The 20,163-nt window shown below is 35.0% G+C and overlaps 1 protein-coding gene and 1 long non-coding RNA gene across 3 annotated transcripts; one reads left to right on the top strand and one right to left on the bottom strand.

Moving 5' to 3' along the window:
- The first annotated feature begins 922 nt into the window (after positions 1 to 922).
- Positions 923 to 18,536, top strand: LOC136821306 (deleted in azoospermia-like). Of its 2 annotated transcripts, none has more exons than XM_067077538.1 (5): positions 923 to 1,174; positions 15,882 to 16,096; positions 17,053 to 17,164; positions 17,459 to 17,680; positions 18,199 to 18,536. In XM_067077538.1, the coding sequence occupies exons 1-5, from the start codon at positions 992 to 994 to the stop codon at positions 18,508 to 18,510; spliced, it is 1,044 nt and encodes a 347-aa protein (XP_066933639.1). In that variant the 5' UTR covers positions 923 to 991; the 3' UTR covers positions 18,511 to 18,536. The 2 variants fall into 2 exon arrangements, with proteins under 2 accessions (XP_066933639.1, XP_066933640.1); XM_067077539.1 differs by lacking the exon at positions 923 to 1,174 and adding an exon at positions 14,797 to 15,011.
- On the bottom strand, positions 9,788 to 10,729 carry LOC136821330 (uncharacterized). Its single transcript, XR_010848722.1, has 3 exons — positions 10,668 to 10,729; positions 10,280 to 10,407; positions 9,788 to 10,107 (listed from the first exon to the last, which is right to left on the bottom strand). It is a non-coding gene; the product is annotated as an uncharacterized lncRNA (long non-coding RNA).
- Positions 18,537 to 20,163: the final 1,627 nt, after the last annotated feature.

Genomic DNA, 20,163 nt, shown 5'->3' with positions numbered 1-20,163 from the left:
CTGTGAGATTAAAGTATTAAAGCTATAATAATTTTGAGAACTGGGGAATTTAGAACTGATCTCATTGATTTGAAGATTTCATTTGGGGACAAATAAAATGCTTTCTAGCATATTTAATATCGAAAGTTTTGCCAAACTATGCACTGCTATCACACAACGTTTTTTCAACGTACATAAAATGTTAGTCGCATTCGTACAACGTTAGATGAACGTTAAGTTTCATTGTATATTACCTAAGTACCCTTCGACAAGCAACTATTAACACAATGGAGATCACGGAATTCCGTGAATTGATGAGTAGTTGGGGAGTGGGGAAGACCCATTTCGGTTTTCAGGGTATCATTTTGTTTTAACAAAATTCTTTCAAAAAAAGAATTAAAATAGGAGGGTTTTGTTTAAGCTTTGATCACACTTTCAGGTTCGGCATGTGAGGATGCACTAACCTCATGCGTCATTCGAGTATAGTTATAGGCTGCTGGCATCAACCAACGGATTCTGCTTTTAGATATTATAAATATACTGACTGTGGTTTTTGTAGAGGTCTGTGATTAAGATTAGTAAAGTTACTGTACGCCAGCAGCTCCATGCATCGCTATGGAAGAACTATCTCTTTTTTCTCTCAATTTTGGTCTCTTGACTGGTTGGTTACTTAGGGAAAATTAATTGTCTTTCTTTCCGAGAATTAACGGTGATTTTTTCGTTGTTGTCAGACTGCAAAATAAATACTCTTCCTTCTTTGCTCTTATGTCTGCATGCGAAAAAAGAATTGTTGATTCAGGTTTTCATAAACTTTTTACAGCAGGAGGAAGTATAAAGAAATTCGCATAACGCATCAAAATATTGATTATTAGTTTGGTTGGCTTTCAATTGAACTAATCACAATTGATACTGCGCATATATAACTAACTCTCTTCTTTCTTTATAGAGACATTCAAAAAACCAAATATCAATCAACCAATCAATCGTTGATAAACATACAGACGTCTAAAAGATGGTAGCCCAAAACAGTGGTAAAGCGAAACTAGAATCTTCTTCACCAGCAATGACGGCAGAACATACAACACTTACCAGAATGAATTCGTTAAACAAGAACTTCAAGAATTTAACCATTCAACCACCGCGGAATGATGATATGAAATGTCAATGTGCGCATTATTTTAATACGGAGTGCATGGTAAGTCTATTTTCCTTCACATGGTCTCAGTGTTGGCTTTGTGAAATAAAGCCCTCAGCTGGTACACGACGTTGTTTTAACGTCCATCTAATGTTGTATACACTCATGTGTCACAGACCCACTGGAACCCCAGCCCCACTACAAAATTTTCGTCGCCGTTGGGAAAATTTCCTGGAATTTCAGCCCGGGAAATCAACTTTGATTTCATCCCCAGTCGAAAATTCGATGCCTAAAACTTGCACTCCAAAACCATTCCCACTGGATTTTTTGACCTCCCCATTGGGATTTTAATAGGAATTTTTGTCCCCACTGAGAAAAAAAGTTCCACCGGGACTGTGAGACAGGGGTGTTTATATGAACGTTGTGAACATTAGAAAAATGTTTAAACAACACTGTGTGCAAGCTGGGAGAAAACTTTCGCTTATTCAAACTTCTATTATTCGAATTTTTCTATAATTTGAACTTGTTTCCAGTCCCCGTCAAGGAGAAACCCTTTTTATTATTTTCACGTGCTCCACGGCCAGCCGAACCGGCTATCCACAGTATGAACTGAACGGAAGGAGCGGGGATTCGAACCTGGAACCTCTCTTTCTTCCGCGTTCTTGTAAGGGGAGTGGGGCCACTATTTTGAAACGCTCATTTTGTGGGGACAAAAATTAGGGTCTCAAAACCAAGACTTCAGAGTAAATTTTCGGTTAGATTGTCGAAAATCTAGCCCGAAAAACTTTTGAGTTGAGTTCTGTTGATTAAACTTCTTGCACAAGTTCGAATTGGTGAAAAGCTTCCGACATTCTTTTGATGAGTTTCGTCTTGCAATTTTAGTTAATATAATTAAGAAAGTATTTAATGTATTTTAAGTTAGAAATACCATATCATTAATGCACAATCATTTCCGCCAATAGGAAATTGATATCATTGCAGATGTTTGTTGTCAAGTAAGTACAATCTGCAATTCTTGCAAGGTGGCTCTAGCCATATTTTTGGAAAGTTTTCATTTCGCTTTTTCTATTCACTGTTTCTTACATGCCAAAAAGGCAGGACTTTTTTGTTTTTCGAAACCTACGCTGAAATCAGAAGAAAAATTATCGTTTTATTTTCTGAATGGCCTACGCCAGGATAAACATTGCCTGCGATGGCAAATTGGCTTCAAGAGCGATTTTAAGGAAATTTACTTTTGAGTTTTGGTTGGTGAATGAGTCATGAGACCTTACTAATTCCTTATTCTTGTTGAGGTCTGGTAACCACCAACCAATTCATAAATAAACGATATTTCATAAAACACGCATGATATTTTGTTCAAGGAAGTTGGTTGGTTAAACTTCCTCTAAAGTTTTTTTTTTTTCAGTTCGAAACCATGATTTTTTCTTTCAAGACACTTTTAATGAAATATACTTTTTGATAAATGTTCAGAAACTAAAATGAGCTTTGAATGACCCCGTTACGCTTTTGGATCTAATGTTGAACTAGACTAGCAAACTAGTCTGTAAATTAATCATGTCAGAGGGCGGGAACATAAAGGCGGCGGGCGTTTGCTAGAATAGGAGCTGCGTAGGAGAGCGAGCAAAAGTTGGTGAGAGGCTGCTGATATACAGACTAGAACATTATGCCACGGCTTCATTTTGGAGGTTTTGAGAACGGAGGAGTGCTTTCCTAAATTTTGGAGGGAGAAAAGCCGACAGACCACTTTGTTTTGAATTTTGGGTGGTAAAAGGATGAGCCACTTTTGAAGTTTTGAAACTTTTACACATCTTAGTTGTTTTTGTTATTCATACATTCTTAGAAAGGTAAGTATTTGCAATTTAGCTTCAGTTTTCTACAATTATCAAAGTGTACAAGGATTATTCAGTTTTCCCTATGCAGGTTGGTGGCTTTTTGCTAGCCTCTTTCATTCAAGGTAAGAAATATTTTTTCTATTTTGGTTCCACCTAAATACTTTTTGCTTTTTTATTTTAGTACTTACAGACTACTTGTTAAGGAACTTGATTACTCTAGCAGTCTAGTCTCATTGTGGCTAAGTGAACCTCTCCAATACAATGAATACAACAGTAACACTAACCAGGCAGGAACTCTTCTCAAAAGTACCCAGCAATATAACCTTTTTGGAAAAATTTTGACACTATTTTTAGAATAATAACATATCATAATAATCAATAATTCTGACAATTTTAATATCTCACGATAACCTAAATCAGGTTTTCAAGCCGTACCAAAAATTTTAGTCAACATAATATGCAGTTGACTAAAGTTTTTGGTACGGTTTGAAAACCATTTTTAGGTTATCGTGAGAATAAACAGCGTTTCCTGGTTAGTTTAAAGAAACTCTCAATGTCATTACTCCCAGGCTGGCTGCTGTCTGACAGCCCAACCCTCTTCAACAGACTCACTGCTACAAAAAACAACCTGTCCTGACTGTCAGCATGTAACGTACCAGCCAAGCACAGGAAAATTACACGTATATGCGCATAGAAAATTAAATAGATAAACCTTTTGCTAGTTTAAGATGTCATGTTGAAATAATTAAGTATTTCAGTCTGTCAGGAAAAATGTAACATCGACATGCACAAATTTAATTTGTGAAAAATTGAAATTTGCAGAATTTAGTGGCCCTTCGTGGAAACAATTCTCCAGCTGCCTAAAAGCTTTTGAATTTTTCGGAGCATGCCACTTAAAACATACCGTATGTTATTATTATTATTATTATTATTAGAATTTAGTGCTGTGATAAGATAGCTCTGATGGAAAATCCAGAATTTATATATATATTCATAATTTTAGAAAAATGCAGTATTTTTATCGTGAGAAGAGAATTATGTAAATTCTGACATTTTTCTATAGATTGTGGCTATGTGCTGAAGAATTTTCTTGTCACATCAAAAATGCTGAAAAGTTAACCTTACACTTTAAGATTTATGGCTAATTTTTTTAAAGAGTTTTCTTGCCACACTAATGTTACAATTTAATATTATGATTATGTAAATTAAAGTTACCTATTCGAGAAATTTTTGTTATCAAACTGAGAATTTTCACCGTAATATAAATTTTGACAAATTTTCATCTACGTACAACTATAATTTTGGGGAAATCCCACTTGTTCGACAGTTATTAGTTCGAAATCCATTTGCTCAACAACCACTTGTTCGACACTCTTTTCTCAAACAACTGGTCTGTCGAACAACTATATAGGTTGTCAAACATTTTGGTACCCATTTGTTCAACAACCCACTTGTTCGACATCCAATTTGACAAGAATTTGTTGAACAAGTGAGCTGTGGAATTAACTTCACACTTGAAGATTTATGGCTAAATTTTTTTAGAGTTTTCTTGCCACACTAATCCAACTAATCTGGCAATTTAATAATGTTTTAAGTGATAGTACAGTACATTTGAAAATTTTTGTTACCAAATTGAGAATTCTTAATTTTCTCCATAAATTCTGCTAAATTTCCCACTACGTAAGTTAAGTTTTGGAAAAATTACTAGAATTGAGTAAAACATAAGCATGGTGAAAAAATTTAATCATTTTCAAATCTTGTAAGAAGACTTTTAATATTTCATTATTTGAAAGAAAATGTTTTTTGGAGAAATTTGTTGTTTGTCAGTGCTGCTTTACCATAACTTTATTTCTGCTCAAAACTGTAATTTTATCATAGGGATAACAAAGGGATAACCAGGTAGATATTCACAAAAGTTTGTTGCACGTTTTGTTGCACTTCCAATACGTGCGACATTGTGTCAGTGTCGTGTAGTAGTCTCTGGTAGTGCAACATCCATATATTTTTGATAAAGAACCTTTGACTTGTGAGTCCTGGAAAATTAAAAAGTCTTATGTTTGAATGTCAGTAAATAATTGTTAGGGTACTGTACCTGGGTTATCCCTTTGATTACCACATGTAAACCTAGGAAAAAGAAAGCTGAAATGCAAAAAAAAACTCACAGTCCATAGTGTTTGCAATCTGAATACTCCATTCCTAAAATTGAATGAGTTATGAATAGGAAAAGATAACAAATCAACAAGTTCTGATAACTGATGTTACAAGATTTTCCATCTTCTCTTGCCTCTCAAATCAAAACAAAAGACAACCAAAAATGAGCCAACGAATTTTGCATATGCAGAACCATGAAGAAAAGCCACATATATATACACAAAGAAAAGACTCATCAAATAAGAAACAAGAAACAAAACATCTATTCAAATAAAAATTTCCACTAGAAGTCAGCCATTTTTCTTCCTTCAATCACTCACTCCTCAAAAATCAAAACAACACGATCTGCGACTTTGACGGAAGTTTTCATTTCTGATTTCACGAATTTCTCAAAGTTCATTCATTTCTACAACGCCGAAATCTGGCGTTGTAAGATTGGGGCTTCAGCTTAGCCGTTTTTTCCTTCCTGGGGTTTCGCTCCAGTCGGGCTTTCAGCCCTTGCCGCCGACAAAATTTCTTCCTACGCTTACCTAACTCCTACGCTCACTTTTCCCGCGTGATACCGTTCCAGCCCGACTGGCGTGCCAGTCTAATGTTGAACTTAAAAGTTTCACGACCTTTTCCGTAAAAATTTCGAAAAGCAATACAGTGGAACCTCCAATTAGCGGACGTCATAATGGAGACGGGCAAGTGTCCGCTAATCAAAGGTTACTGCCATTTAGAGTATCCATTAATTGAAGCTTTTGCTGTCAATGTACCGTACTACAATTTTATTCAACTTATGGGTTCCTTGGTACTGTAGTGGACCAGCTCAAATTTCTGTAATCAACCTAGTTGAAAATACTAACGTCAGCATAAAATCGACTCAGGAATAATACTTTGGGGATTATAAAAAGACATTTAAAAGCTTTTTGGTAGACTTGTTCCAGTTAACTAAATTTTTGTCTGGAATTCGATTTTTTTTTTCGAGTGTCTTTTTACAGATTAGGAATTAAATTTCCGTACTTTACCACGGACTTACCAGAGGAAGTCAACTCGATGAAAATAAAAATTTGGAAAATAACTGTTACAAACTAAACCCCCCTTTCTCACAGACCCAATGAGAACCCTTCCCACTGGAAAAATAGGCCAAAATATTGTCCCCAGTGGAAAGTTATCCTCCAATTTTTGTCCCTTTTGAAAATGATCAAATAAACCAATCCTCACTGCAAAATATTATGCTATTTTTACCATCCCCACTGAATGTTCTGACTTTAAAAAGAATTAACATCTCCAGCCATAAAAAATATATGAATATCAATCCCCATCGAGTTTCAGTCTGTTAATTTTATCCCCACTGACTGAGAAATCTTACCGGGCCTGTGAGAAGGGGATGTAACTAATTAACCCTTAAAGTTGTCAAGACAAATCCTTTTCCGCTAACAAGCAGAGTTGCTAATCACACGCTTGATTTTTCTACTTTGTCAAAAGTGTCACGCCCCCTTTCCTTCTAAACTTTTTCTTTGAATAAACAGTTCGTCATGTAGACTTTGTTTGTCGTTAGTATTATATCTATCACCTTTGCACTTGGCCTTCTAATCTCGATGCACTTTGTATCTTAATGAAGGGCTTTTTGAACAGTGTTAATGAAATTTGAAACTTATTCACTAACGTTTTTGTTTCTGTTAAGCTATCAAAAATTAACCTTTGCCAAAAACTCAAGAAGTGTATTTTGAGCGATAATCTAATGATCGAGTCTCTCCCTTTTTTGCTTTGACCGAGATTTGGAGGCCGGATTTTTTATTTTTGGTACTTAGAGACCTTCAATATAAGTTACTGCAAAAGATTATTATGTATTCAATTGTCGTTTATATTGACAAGACAAGTCTTGTTAGGTATATGTTTGTTTATGTTGCTACGTTTTCAAAAAAACACGCTAAAATTGAATTCCCCTCAAGTCTAAAAATGTATTTTTTGCGTGATTCGTTGGTATGGAAAGTGCATACGTGTCGTTCACGAGTTTGTCGTTCACGAGTTTGTTATTACTGTGGGTAGAAAGAGACTCAGTCATTCCTTCCTTTATATATCACATGTTTTTCTACCGCCACCACGAGGTTAACTCATGATGGGGGTATTCCCCTTCTCAGGAATTTACCTTCAATCTCATAATTTGATTACGAGGGGGTTTATCTTAAGAATCCTGCATTTACTAAAAATAGACAAAAAGAACGACAAATATCATAAAAAATTACAAATGTCGCCATCCCCAACCCCGACCGAAAGTGACTGTACCACCCCTACGTATTCATTCCGTTTATCACGGGAATTAACTACATATGTTTTAAAGAAATAAATTACAAATTACGTACGCGTGTTACAATGCAGGAACAGACTGTTACTATATACGGCCGAAGTAATAATCGTACTACGATAATCAATGAAAAAAGTTATTATAGACAGCAAATAACGGCAACCATATTTATTTGTCGGTAATACGGGGTCGTAGAACCGTCGTGGTGACAAACTCCTCTAAATCAAATCAGTACTATTATCTATTACTGGATAGTATTACGTTTCGTGCTTTACACGTCGAAGCTAGAGGCTAAATCTGTAATACACATCGAGTTAAAAGCCCCGAAGGGACTAGAGAAACTTCAACCTTTCTCAAATCTGTAATGCAATAGAATGTAGTATGTCTCACATTGACTTCTATCTCAATGCAAGGGTTTTAGAATAAGGATGGTGTTTTTTTTTGGTGATTTTCAATATGACACTTTCTAATCATCATGAATCATGCATGCCCTCTTCACGTGATTGTGGCGTTTCCTGTTATGGCTTAAATCGCAGGTGCAAAGCAAAAATAATTCGAACCATTCCACTGGAGCAATAATAAGCCTCTTGAGTGTCAGCTTTTTTAATGGTTATTATCGAAATCGCTTTCCTATGCAATTTCTAAAAGGTTTCCTTCCCTATTTAAAAAAGAAATTTTTCTCTTGTCAATCAATTGCTGTTTAGATTGAAAATCACTCGAGCTTTGTACCAAAAAGTCCTCTTAAAGTGGCTATCCCCTAAAATAGAAGTGCTACATAATTGTATTGAAGAAAACAAAAATGTGGCCTAATATTTAGAAACTGAGAACACCTTATTGGCTGAAAACAGTCGTGATGCGGTGGGGTGGAAATAATAATGTCTTTCCCGGAATGAAATTTTTACTCCTAATCTATTACCCCTGATATGAAAGTGAAAAACTTAACATCAGAACTTTCATAGTAGGATTGTAAGCAAAAAACGACCACTTCTTTTTCTTCTAAATGTATCCATGTGGTAGACTCAAGTGTGGTAAAACCATAATAATTTTAATAGAATCCGTATTAAGGCACGCATTATGTCGTGAGCTTATATTCACGATTGACCGTGAACCTGATAACGTATCATGGGTATCAATGTGCTATTCAAAAGGGAAAGATATGACTCCCTGCATTTTTTACAAGACAAAATAACATCACTTAGGTCATAGGACGAAACTATCTTTCAGTATACGCGTTTTGTGATGAGAATTGTAAATTATATTGATTATACTTTGCCTATTAAGAGCTTAGGAACGGCCGAGACTGAGTCTTCTGTTTTTTTTTCAATACAGTCAACTCTCTCTCTAATTCGAACCTCTATTATTCGAATCTTTCTGTAATTCGAATTGGTCTGCTCAGCTGGAAAGTCGTATAAAAACACTCTCTGTAATTCGAATTTTTCTCTTATTCGAAGAAAACTCTTGGTTCCCTGAAGTTCTTAGTTCCTGGTCTTGATCTCACTAATCAGACAAGGGTTCCTTGAAGATCGAATTAGAGAGAGTCAACTGTACGTTCACTTTCAGCCAATACCTTCCTTACCCACAAGGAAGGTGCACTGAAACCAAAGAACGCATGCGTTAACGCACTCAAGAACATGTGGTGATAAGGAAATGAACGCAATGTGTCATGTGTTAAGTCATTATTGAATTACACCTCCATGGTGAAGATAAATACTAGCCTGTAAACAAATGAGAAATGTTTCCCTCTCCAAGCATTTCCTGGTACTTTGCTCCTAGTGAACAATCAACAACACGTGTCAAATGTTTTTGGACCTTAGATAGACATATGATTTGGTGGTATCTTTGAATACCTGCACTCTCAGTTTTAAAGGTCTTTATTAAGACCTTTTGGGTGTATCAGGTAACGATCCGTTATCGCAGAACGTTTTGGGTCTTGTTCTAAATCAGACCTTAAGGTCTTGATTTTAATAAGACCTTTATCGCGCCCAATAGAGACTATTCTAGATCCCGAAAGAGACTTCAAGGGTTCTGATTCTATCATACCTAAAAGGTCTTATTTTAAACGAGACCTTTCGAAAAAAGTCCGTTATCGCAGAACGTTTAGGGTCTTGTTCTAAATCAGACCTTTAGCGCGCCCAATAGAGACTATTCTAGATCCCGAAAGAGACTTCAAGGGTTCTGATTATATCATACATAAAAGGTCTTATTTTAAACGAGACCTTTTGAAAAAAGTCCGGTATCGCAGAACGTTTGGGGTCTTGTTCAAAATTAGACCATATTAGTGCCTAAAAGAAACTATGTGTAGTACTCGTTTTTGAAGGTCTGTAATTTTCAAAAGGCCTAAATTGCCGAAACAAAACCTAACAATAATTAAGAGAAGAAGAGAATAAAAATACTCAAGAATTTCAATCTAAAAGATATATTATACCCAATAGGATTTCTAGATATTTTTCTAACAAATATCCATTATATTATGTATATAATAGTTCTTTGATATCGAAACGTACAAGAGATGTATTGTACGTGTCCAGTTTGTTCATGACAATGATGATGATTCACGACAAAGTCTAGCTGTTTATGTAAGTACGACTGTAAACCAGATTGTCAAACAGACGTCCGTGTCCAAGAGTTGAAAATTGAATAGACGTTTGTTGGTGACGGTGACACAAAACTTTAATGAACTGGATAGTTGCGTGCTAACATGAAAGCTGGATAGTTGCGTGCTAAAAAATTCAAGAGAAGTGAGATAAAGATCACAAAACTGGTTTTTAGGCCTATTACTTCATCGAAATGTCATTTAGAAAATTTGAAAAATTCTTTACTTTTGATCCAGCTCTTCAAAGTTTTCAAGAAAAAAAACAAAACAAATTGGGCAAAGATATATTCAATTCTTACCTCAGCAGAGAGTCGATTTTGTTCTGGCCATACTTTAAACAAACGTTTAGAAAATGTGATGGTGGGATTTACAGCGACAGTGACATGGGCTCACATGATGTTGGGTTAGATTCTCGTTAATGTCGAAGCTGAAAAAAATAATATAATAAAAGATTTAAAACGAATATTGCACAAAAAATAAAATAAAATTTCGTAAAAGCCTAGCTAGTAGGATCAATAAATACAAGCACAAAATTCGATCGAGCCTCGCCAAAACTTTCCATGGGTGTATTTGCAACAATATAGCTCCATGTTTGTGGAAGAAAAAATCTGATCAAAAAATATATAGCTCCATTTGACAAAAAAAGGATTTTAAGAAATTTTATTACGTGAAGATTGTGTTACTTACCTTTTTTTCTTTTTGCTCTTCAGACCGTCTTCACCCTTTTGGCTCCAAAATTGTTTTGATTTCATTTTTGAACTTTTCGAATTTCGAACGACGTTCGAAACATTCGAAAATTCGAAAGAAGTCGTTACACTGCTCTAGATTTTTTAAAGCGTGCGAAATCGAGACCTTTAGAGGTCTTCATAAAAGCCCTTTTTATCGTGTCTATTGGATGTTCACTATCGCGTCTATTGAAAAGGCTTGTAAATGGCAGACCTAAAAAGGTCTTGTTTCAAACCAGTGAGCCTTTAGAAGTCTTGAAGGAGACCTTTTTGGCGACCTTTTACAGCGAGCGAAATTGAGACCTTTAGAGGTCTCCATAATTGCCCTTTTATCTTGTCTATCGGATGTTCACTATCGTGTCTATTGAAAAGGCTTGTATCAGGCAGACCTAAGAAGGTCTTGTTTCAACTGCGTGATTGAGACCTTTAGAAGTGTTGAATAAGACCGTTTCCAAGAACAGACCATGAAGGTCTTATTTCGAAAATACAAAGGAGACCTTTTTGGTGTATAGAACAAGACCTTGCTTGAATGGAAACCTTGCAAGGTCTCAATCGGCCACACAAGAGTTTCAATTCAGACCTTTCATGATAAACTGACATCTAAGTAAAAATTAGACCGGCTAAGGTCTCAAAACTAAACCTAAAAGGTTTGAATTCAGACTGATAAGGTCTTTCTTCAAATTAGCATCTAAAAGGTCTCATATAAAACCCTAAAAACTGAGAGTGTGAACGTTGAAGTTTTATGCTCGTGCTTTCTTTTCGGCTAACATTAGTTTGTTGATAGATCTATATACCATAATAAAGCACACTGTGAACAAAGGCCTTCTAACGAACTTAAATTTGATACTGAATTTCGCTCTTCGAGTCTTCGTCAGCGAAAGTATAATTTGCATTGAGATTGAAGGCCCGAAAGGGGCTATTGATTAATCTTTAACCTTTCTTAAGCAAGAAAAAGTGAAGTTAAAGATTTGCACTGCATTTAGAATGACGGATTGCATGTAGCACTTTCTTTGTTTTCGCGCGGCATATTTTTCGAAATCTGGTAATATGTTTTCAGGTTCGGATACCGGAGGTAGGCTATCTTATTCATGGAGAGTAATTAGTTTCAATATAAGGTAATACGATAATAAAGTGCACTCTCCTCCATTGGTTATAGCCTCCCTCTGTATCCGAGCCTGTGTTTTACTTTCATTCTAGCGTTTGTGTAAAAACCACACTGGTAACGCGTTCAGGATGGGAAAAAAGTGGCTTCATTTCCCATCCAGGAGTTTCGTGTCTAGCCCTTCGGGCTTGGAAGTCGATCATGAATTTGGGATTAGCCCTAGCTGACTTTATGACGTCACTGATGGGTTATTTCGTGCATAGAAACACGAAAAATATCATTATAAAAATGTAAAATGATGAAGAGAATTTTTTCCATTTTATTGCCTAATCCATTTTCCGTAATGGCTCATTAAAAATGCTCCAAATAAAAGCTCATCTAATAAAATTAATGATACTGAAAGACAATTTAGTCTTTGCGTCGTTAGCAAATTTAATTATAGCTGTCATTAGGCTTAATGCCTTTTCCCTTAATTTAATAAGCCAGTCATTGTGCAGCTGGAGAAAGTCCAAACTTAGAGTAGACGATTCTATCGTCCGATACAGGGCATAGTAAAGGCCGAAAAGTTGCATCCGCGGAGTTTACAGCCGTCATGGTGGTTTACGAAAAATAAAATCGGCTGTAAAGTTTCGAACTTTCTTCCCGGCAAAACAACCCGTTTGTGAATCTTTCCGGCTTTGGGCTTATTTCCTAGATAGTGATTTGCCTTAAACTTTATTTATAGAAGTGTATTTCTCAGGTCTATTGACCTCTAAAGCATAGTTTAAACTTAGAGCCGACGACTGTCCTTTTGGACTTGCTTGACAGAACTTCCAACCCTGTCTCATTGCCCCTGTGAAATTCATCCCAGTAATCGCTGAAAAAGTTTTGACGTGAACGAAAATTCTTCTGTTAAAAGTGAGGTTAATTTGAGAAGATGACGAACCACCTATTGGAAATTTAAGGATCTAACCCATTTAATCTCTCTCTATTTTTTCCCCTCGCAATATTTTTCGGATGTTTTGGGCGTTAGATGACTATATATTTTAACGCCATATCCAATTTGAGGTAGCCATTACACAGTTTGTAGACAACGTTGTTGGTTGAGGATAACTGCTTGGGTGTAGAGTGGGGCACAGGGAAAGGGCATGCAAGGGCAAACGGAATAGAAAGTATGAGTTCAATCTAAATAGTACAATTGTTAAACATTTTGGGGTGAAAGAGGGAAATTTTAATACTTTTGGCCCTTTTTTGGCTCAATTTTCCTCGTTAATTGCCATCCTATTCTAATTTCTTTTTTTGGTGAAAATTTGAAATTCACAATGTAAAGGTTGACAGTTCAGTTGCTTATAGTGCAGTATAGTGTAGTGTTTTAAGTGGCTTTTTTCTTTGTTCGCTATATTATTGCTCTGTCTACAGAAAAAGTCTCTCCTTCCTTGAGCTTCTAAAAAAAGTATAGTTCCTCGTCTAACTACATAGAACATCTCCCAAATGTTGTTTCAACATCAATATTTATACTTCACCAAAAGTGATTAACGTTGATAAGTTTCTTAGAAGTGCGTTGACGTAGTTTTGCACGAAGCATTTGGTTATCTCTCTTTCAATTTGGGTTCGTTTTTTTTGTAAGAACAATTTTGATATAAGAACACGATGAGACTCGATTTCAGCCGCAGTCTACTTTTACACATAAATATAGAACAATCTGGTTTGAATGATTAAATATTGGTTGATTTTGGGCTCTCTAAGAACAATGAAAATATTACATTTTAAGAACAACTTCAGAATTTGTTAGACGGAACTCTCGAAAATGTGAGAACTGGTGAAAGTTTTTTTTCTTCAGTTTATCAGTTCTTGTACTCAGGCCTCTCTTGAAACTTTTTTATTTGCGGTTTTATCATATGAATGTAAATTGTGATCTGTTTATAGCCATAATGAACTTTTTGATTCTTCGACTAGTAATAACAGTTTTCGATTGCGGTATTATTGTTTGCTGAGTACAGCGTTAAAGCCTAATTTAGGCATCAAAATAAGAAAAAATCAATGATTGTAATACTACTGCAGTGACGCATGTAATTTGGTCAGAACAAAAAATTCAATTCACTCTGATTTAAAAATGTTTTTTCTAATTTGAACAAACCAATGATCCCCTTAAAACTTTAACCCTTTGTAAACATATATCTTTGTCAAACTTATCTTGGTCTCTCGAGGATAGATCTAGCTAGAGTCACCTGTACCTGTACAAGAGTGATTAGAATTGGATATTCTTCCAAACAAAATTTTCCTGACTGGACCTTTCCCAATCATGATCTTCAATAAATTCTTTTGATAGATAATGTCCGTATTTGACCAAAACAATTTTTGAATCAATTATTTTGAAAAATCGCTGAAATACATACTGTATTGAATTTTAAACTCCTAAGTTAAAAAAAATCCTCTTTAAGAACAGTGTCTACAGGGCCAACGCCATGAAATTGAAAATGGGGGGGGGTGAATATAGAGTCTAAGGAGGTGCAACCAAAAATTTTTACTTTGCAAAAAATTGAGGGGGGGCTGGTTTAAGAATACCATTCGAGAGACTCAGTCGAAATTCTTTGGTTTTTTCCTATAAAAATGAAGGTTTTGAACAACAAGGAAGGCCAAATGGGAACATAGTTCAGCTAGCAGAAAAGTTGTTTTAACGTTCATCTAACGTTATTTGGATGTTATGGACGTTATTTGAATGTATATGGGATGTTAGCTGGGAAGAGGAAACTTAACGTGTGAATCATGTCAACACTTTTATGATTTATTTTGATTTACAGCTATATGGTATTCAAAAAAAACTTTTTAAATATTCTTTTAGATTCTTTCTTATCTTCCAATCGGTTTGATTGAAAAAAAAACACGCGCGAGATATGCATCACTTTGATTCATACCATATAGTATAAAGTAGCCAAAATTTATTTTGCATGGAATTGAATTACTAAAAACCATAAAAAGACATCCAAAACATGTCTTTCTAACGTTCAAAATTTTATTTCACGATTTATATTTTTTTTGCGATGGTGTCTTTTTTTCACAAATGAGGTTTATAGTGTTGTGTGTGTCTGATATTGAGCAGATATGGGATATCTGTTAGGAATCTACTGCGTCCGAAAAACTAAACGCGTCGTTTTGGAGGCATCATCTCAAGAGTTGTCTACAAGTTCAGCAGAAAGAGTTGAGGAGTGGTTGAGTAACCATAAGGTGATATGCACTCTTTTTTTATAAGAACATCCAAAACTTTTGAAGCCTTTGGGATGTTCTTAACTTCTTGGGTTTCAACCCTAAAATTGTTCTTAAAATGTTCTTATTTTTACCATTTTGTGACCATTTTTACCCATTTTTCTAAGAAAACGGGTGTTTTGAGTCCATAAAGCCTTAAAATGTTCTTAAAATGTTCTTAGCTTGTTCTTAACATTTTTTTCATCGGAGTTCTTATGGTATAGTTTGTTCTCTATAAAAAAACGTGTATGTACTCTTTTTTTAAGAACATTTATATAAGAACAATGAGGGTCGTACAATCTAAGAACAAAAGCAAGCCAGGGATGGCTGAATTTACTGCTTCTTAAGGTTCATACCATTTTGGTCAAAAAAGTGAAACCGGGGGTTTTTTAAATGCATTGAATTCATTCAAAAGTTTACGGTATTTTTTGTGTGTTTTCTTTGTTCGCTAAACCAAACAGACTATATACCATTCGATTTTTTGTTTTGGTAAACCATGATTTTAACCAAGCACTACACCTTATGAAAGTAGAATGTAAGATCAGTTTTATTAAGAGTGCTTTGGCTACTTGATATCAATGTGCTTTGGATTTGTGTAGAAGAAAATTAAAGTTGTCTATAGTCTCTTTGCTAACAATAGTGGCAAATTTTATACAGCTTTTGTCTTGTTTTAATTTGCCACTACTGGCTATCCGTAGAAAACATTTCGTCATGAATATCATGAATTGAGAAAATGTTTGTAAACCTCTGACTAACAGCCATAAGTAAAAGTGAGGAAGAAGAATCATGATGTCCCCATGGCATTCATGCATCTTGAAGCAATTTGAATTTTAATTTTTTTTTTAATTTCAGACGGACCCGTTACTATCATCAGAGAATATCCCATCAACTGTTAAATCCGTTTCGCCCGATTCCAGTTGTACTTTCGGAACACATTATCCAAATCGGATTTTCGTCGGTCATTTACCAGGCAAAGCAAACGCTACAGACTTAGCAGATTTCTTTCGAACTTATGGTACAGTTTTAGAAGGAAAAGTTGTTCTGGATTCCTTTGGTCGAAGCAGAAGGTAATGGGAAATTTTACTTTGCAATTTCTTTACTCGACTTAAACGACAGAGTTGATATTTTTCATAGATAGCACTATATTATGGAATCTTTCAATAAATTCTTATGAGCTCCTTTGTAGAGGTTGGCAAAATACACAATGTGTTTTAGCAATTAAAATTTTTTTGACCGTAGCCGCCAATTGCCTACTCTGTACCAGAGTGAAGCTCACTATTATCGTAGCGATGAATTTTGAAATTAGCCGTATATATCGGGTTTGTGTACAGACAACCAATTGCCGCACGGGCATTTTTTTGTCCGCTTTACCCTACTAAAACCGTCCCAGTCCTTTTTTCGCACCTACAGACAATAGAAAAATTGTAGGATTTGATCGAGCTTAGGGGATGATTAAATAATTAAGTGACACACGCGCCTGACCGCGCGTCGAAAAGGTGTATTAAAATTGTTTCGATTATTTTAACTACTCTCTCAGTTATTTATGAACCAAAAAATGAAGAGTCTAAATCCTTGCTTTGACCATTTTAAGACAAAATGTTGATCTTCCAGACTCATCTTCGTCAGAGCTAACAAGAAGACCTAAAGGCAGGCCTGAGTCTTGGAGCCTTTAGCTAGGTTCCGTCTTTCTAAGGAATGATTTTTTTTTAATTTGATGCATGTATGATTAACAGTGCCGTAGCAACTGGGGGGCAAGGGGGGCTATTCCCCCCCCAATAATTTTTTCAAAAATGGTTATTTTGCAAAATGCAAATATTTCTTTTTTAATTTGTCATAATTTTCTTTTAAGTGCATGTTTTGAGTGTATTTTCAAGCAATGTAGAGCTCAAATTTTCAAAATTTTCCCCCTCGGACCAAACCATGGCTGGCCCTTGCGGTGTCACTAAACTGCAGCCCCCCCCCCCAATATGAAAATGCTTCCTACAGCACTGACTAATAGCTGTTTTTTTTTTACCGTTTTCAGATTTGGTTTTGTCACATTTGCGACGCAAGATGACGTTCAAAAAGTGTTATCCAAATGCCCATTCTTCTTTAAAGGAAAGAAAATTAATGTGGGACCTGCTGTTAAGAAAATGGTAAGATTCTTCCATTTTAAATATTTCTTACTGGTCTCTTTGGTATGTTTGTTCAAGGAGCCAACAGATTATGTGGCTAAATTCCAGGCAAATTCAAAAGGGATTTGAGACTTTTATTTTGTATTATATTGCGAAGAGAAGCATGGGGACTTGGACCAGTCTTCTGTCTTACCAGTAATATGACGGTTGTAGAGTTTGAATGCAATGAAACAGATCAAGACCGCCTTTTTGAACAGTTGCTACTAGGATTTAATTAAGTACTTTATGCTCATTTCATCTTTCTCTCATCTCTAGTTCGGTGCTGAATTCTCACCACCAACCAGTCCATTAGGAGGAGGAGGTGCACAAACCACAGAAACTGGAAGTGAACTCTCCTCCTCCGAGGTTGAAGATAAAGAGAGCAGTGGATCCACTATTGTAACTGTTCCTCCAGTCAATGAACCTAAAGATCCAACTTCACCTAATACACCGAAGAGCGGAAATGTATGGCTTAAAGTGAATGCCAAACCCAAAATTGTAAGTGAATACCTATATACCTATCAATCCTCTTAAAGCGTGAAAAGAGGCCTGGTTAGATTTTATCAAGATTTGTAGTGTTTTGGCGGTTCATTGGGCTTAAGTTTACAAGGTTGCTAATGACGTCAGATGTACCTAATCGAACCCGTTAAACTGTTTAAGCTTGATTTCGTTTTGAGGGGATCAATATACCATAATAACAATTTAAAAAGTCTTTATAACTTAAGGTCGGAGGAATCAATAATCTCAAGTTATAGATTATATCTTTCGAAAATTCATGAATGAATTTTCGAAAGATATAATCTATGATTCGCTCTACGAAGTATTGAGCACTATTTTAATGGTTGTCCAACCAAGATGTTATAATCTCAAGTTAATGAAAGCTAATTATTATTTTTTATATAGAGTTCAAGTATAAGGCAGGCAACATGATTCAAAAGCTTTCTTTCAAGAAAACAACAAAGTCTTAGGTTATGAAGAGACGTAAGAGATGTAATTTTTCAACTTTTTAATTCCAGTCGCCAAAAAAAGAGACTCACACTACAAAACCAATGTACCATCCATCACACCATTTTGTTTACCCAACCGTTACATCAACGCCACCAGTACAATCACACATCAGTCCTTACCAACAGGGCGGTGCTGGTAACATGCAGTTTTATTATCCCCCTGTTTACACTACAAACCAACCTTTCAACTACCAAGGTCCTTATTACACCCAATCACCTGTACCTTATTACGAAAATGGACAAGCGTATTTTTTAAAGCCCGTGACAAACTATGGTGCGCCTCAAACCATGTATTTACCTGGATCGCTAACGGTAGCTTGAATATTTGAAATGTGGATGGGGCTTTATGATTTTTAGTAGTTTTAGCCTGAGGATTGCAGGTTCATGAATGAGGAATCGAGACTATTGAACATAATATGTAAGAAAAAAAGAAAACTCTGTTGATTTGGTGATTTTTAAACAGAGAGTTAGAGAGGGTTGACTCAAAAAAAAACTTGCTGATTTATGTATAATTGACGAAAATTTATTTGAAACTTTATTTTAGAAGAGGAATTTTGTATATGATTTGTTTTGTTTTTTTTCCACTTTATCAATTACATTGCAGCTATTTTTAAGAAAACATATCATTTGAGAATTGAACTATACCTTTAGGCCACAATACTGTATTTTCCACGCTCCAAAAGATTTATAGCGAATTCGTTAACTTATGAACTAAAATCATATTTGACACCGTTGTAAAAGATTTAAAATTTAACAGTGTAAGTTAGTTAGAATTCCAATAGAATAATACTTAGTCCAGGCCCATACTAATTATTACTCCATCACGAAAATGAAAATTTGTATAGTGATATTTAGAGATTTGAAATCCAACTGTTAAAAAAATTGGTCCACAATTTTTTGGCAAAATTTGGCGGATACTCCACCGGGTCTGTGACACAGAGGTGTAATATTGTAACTCATATTTTACAGAATTTATTTTTTACAAAACGATACACAATTTTTATTTATCTCATATTACCGCTAATATTTTTATCATTTCCCCTTACATAATCAATACAAGCCGCTGAAATAGAAAAAATAAACGAGTCTGTAGTTATTCAAGACTTTTGACTTCAGCTTACTCCATTTTTTTATTTCTCGAGCGTTACCTGGTTGGACTAGAGGCTTGACCATAAGATAATGTGTTTTTGTGTCATTTATTCTGAGTTTTTGGTGTTAATATTTGTAACTATTAGTTTATATTATGTTTGTTCGTGATTTTTTCGTTTATAGAATAGAGATTTTACTTTTTATAAGATGGGTTAATTAGGATTTTCTGTAATTTTTGACGCATTATTTTTTAGTTTAATTTTCCATTGTTTTTTTTTCGAGTTTTTCATTTTGATTCTCATCATTTCATTTGTATTTTATTTGTTAAACCTTTTATTCTCGTATAGCCAAAGGCTGTCAATATTTCGTTGATGATTATAAGGGGGCGTGCAAGGGTTTGATTTCAGAAGTACGAAAGAATTTGGGTCATGATTTTCAAGGTCAAAATGTTTTAATTTCATCATTTTTGAGCCATTTTCTCAAACTTCTGAAATTTAAGAATCGAATCCTCTCAATATCAAGATTTCGATGTACAAACAGGTCCATTTCCGATAACCTAACTTAAATAAAAAAATAACGAATATATTTTAAGATTACCAAAAAAGTAAAACCGGTCGATTTCCCCAATACCGTAATCACATAAGCGACCCTCGTCCACTTGAACAGTATGTTCAAAAGAGGGGTCTGAATAGAGATGCTTGTCCAAAAACATTTAAATTTTTTTTTGTATAAATTTATTTCATTCACGAAGTAGCAATTTCTAGATGTTATATTATAAATTAAAGATTTTACCATTTTTTTAAATTTAAGTGTATTTTTAATTTTTTTCGTTCAAGATGTTTTTACTGTGTTTAAAAGATATTCAACTCAAGAAATTCAAATTGT

The sequence above is a fragment of the Clytia hemisphaerica genome, unplaced genomic scaffold, assembly GCF_902728285.1.
Source record: "Clytia hemisphaerica strain Z4C2 unplaced genomic scaffold, Clytia hemisphaerica genome assembly, whole genome shotgun sequence".
In the NCBI taxonomy this organism is placed as follows: domain Eukaryota; kingdom Metazoa; phylum Cnidaria; class Hydrozoa; order Leptothecata; family Clytiidae; genus Clytia; species Clytia hemisphaerica.
Note: the sequence above shows the minus strand (reverse complement) of the source record. Positions and strands in the feature narration are given on the sequence as shown.

Excerpts from the sequence above, each read along its gene's own strand:
- LOC136821306 (XM_067077538.1), top strand. The coding sequence starts at position 992 with ATGGTAGCCCAAAACAGTGGTAAAGCGAAACTAGAATCTTCTTCACCA. Across the intron at positions 1,175-15,881 it reads ATTTTAATACGGAGTGCATG|ACGGACCCGTTACTATCATC; the intron begins GTAAGTCTATTT and ends TTTTAATTTCAG. Across the intron at positions 17,681-18,198 it reads TGAATGCCAAACCCAAAATT|TCGCCAAAAAAAGAGACTCA; the intron begins GTAAGTGAATAC and ends TTTTAATTCCAG.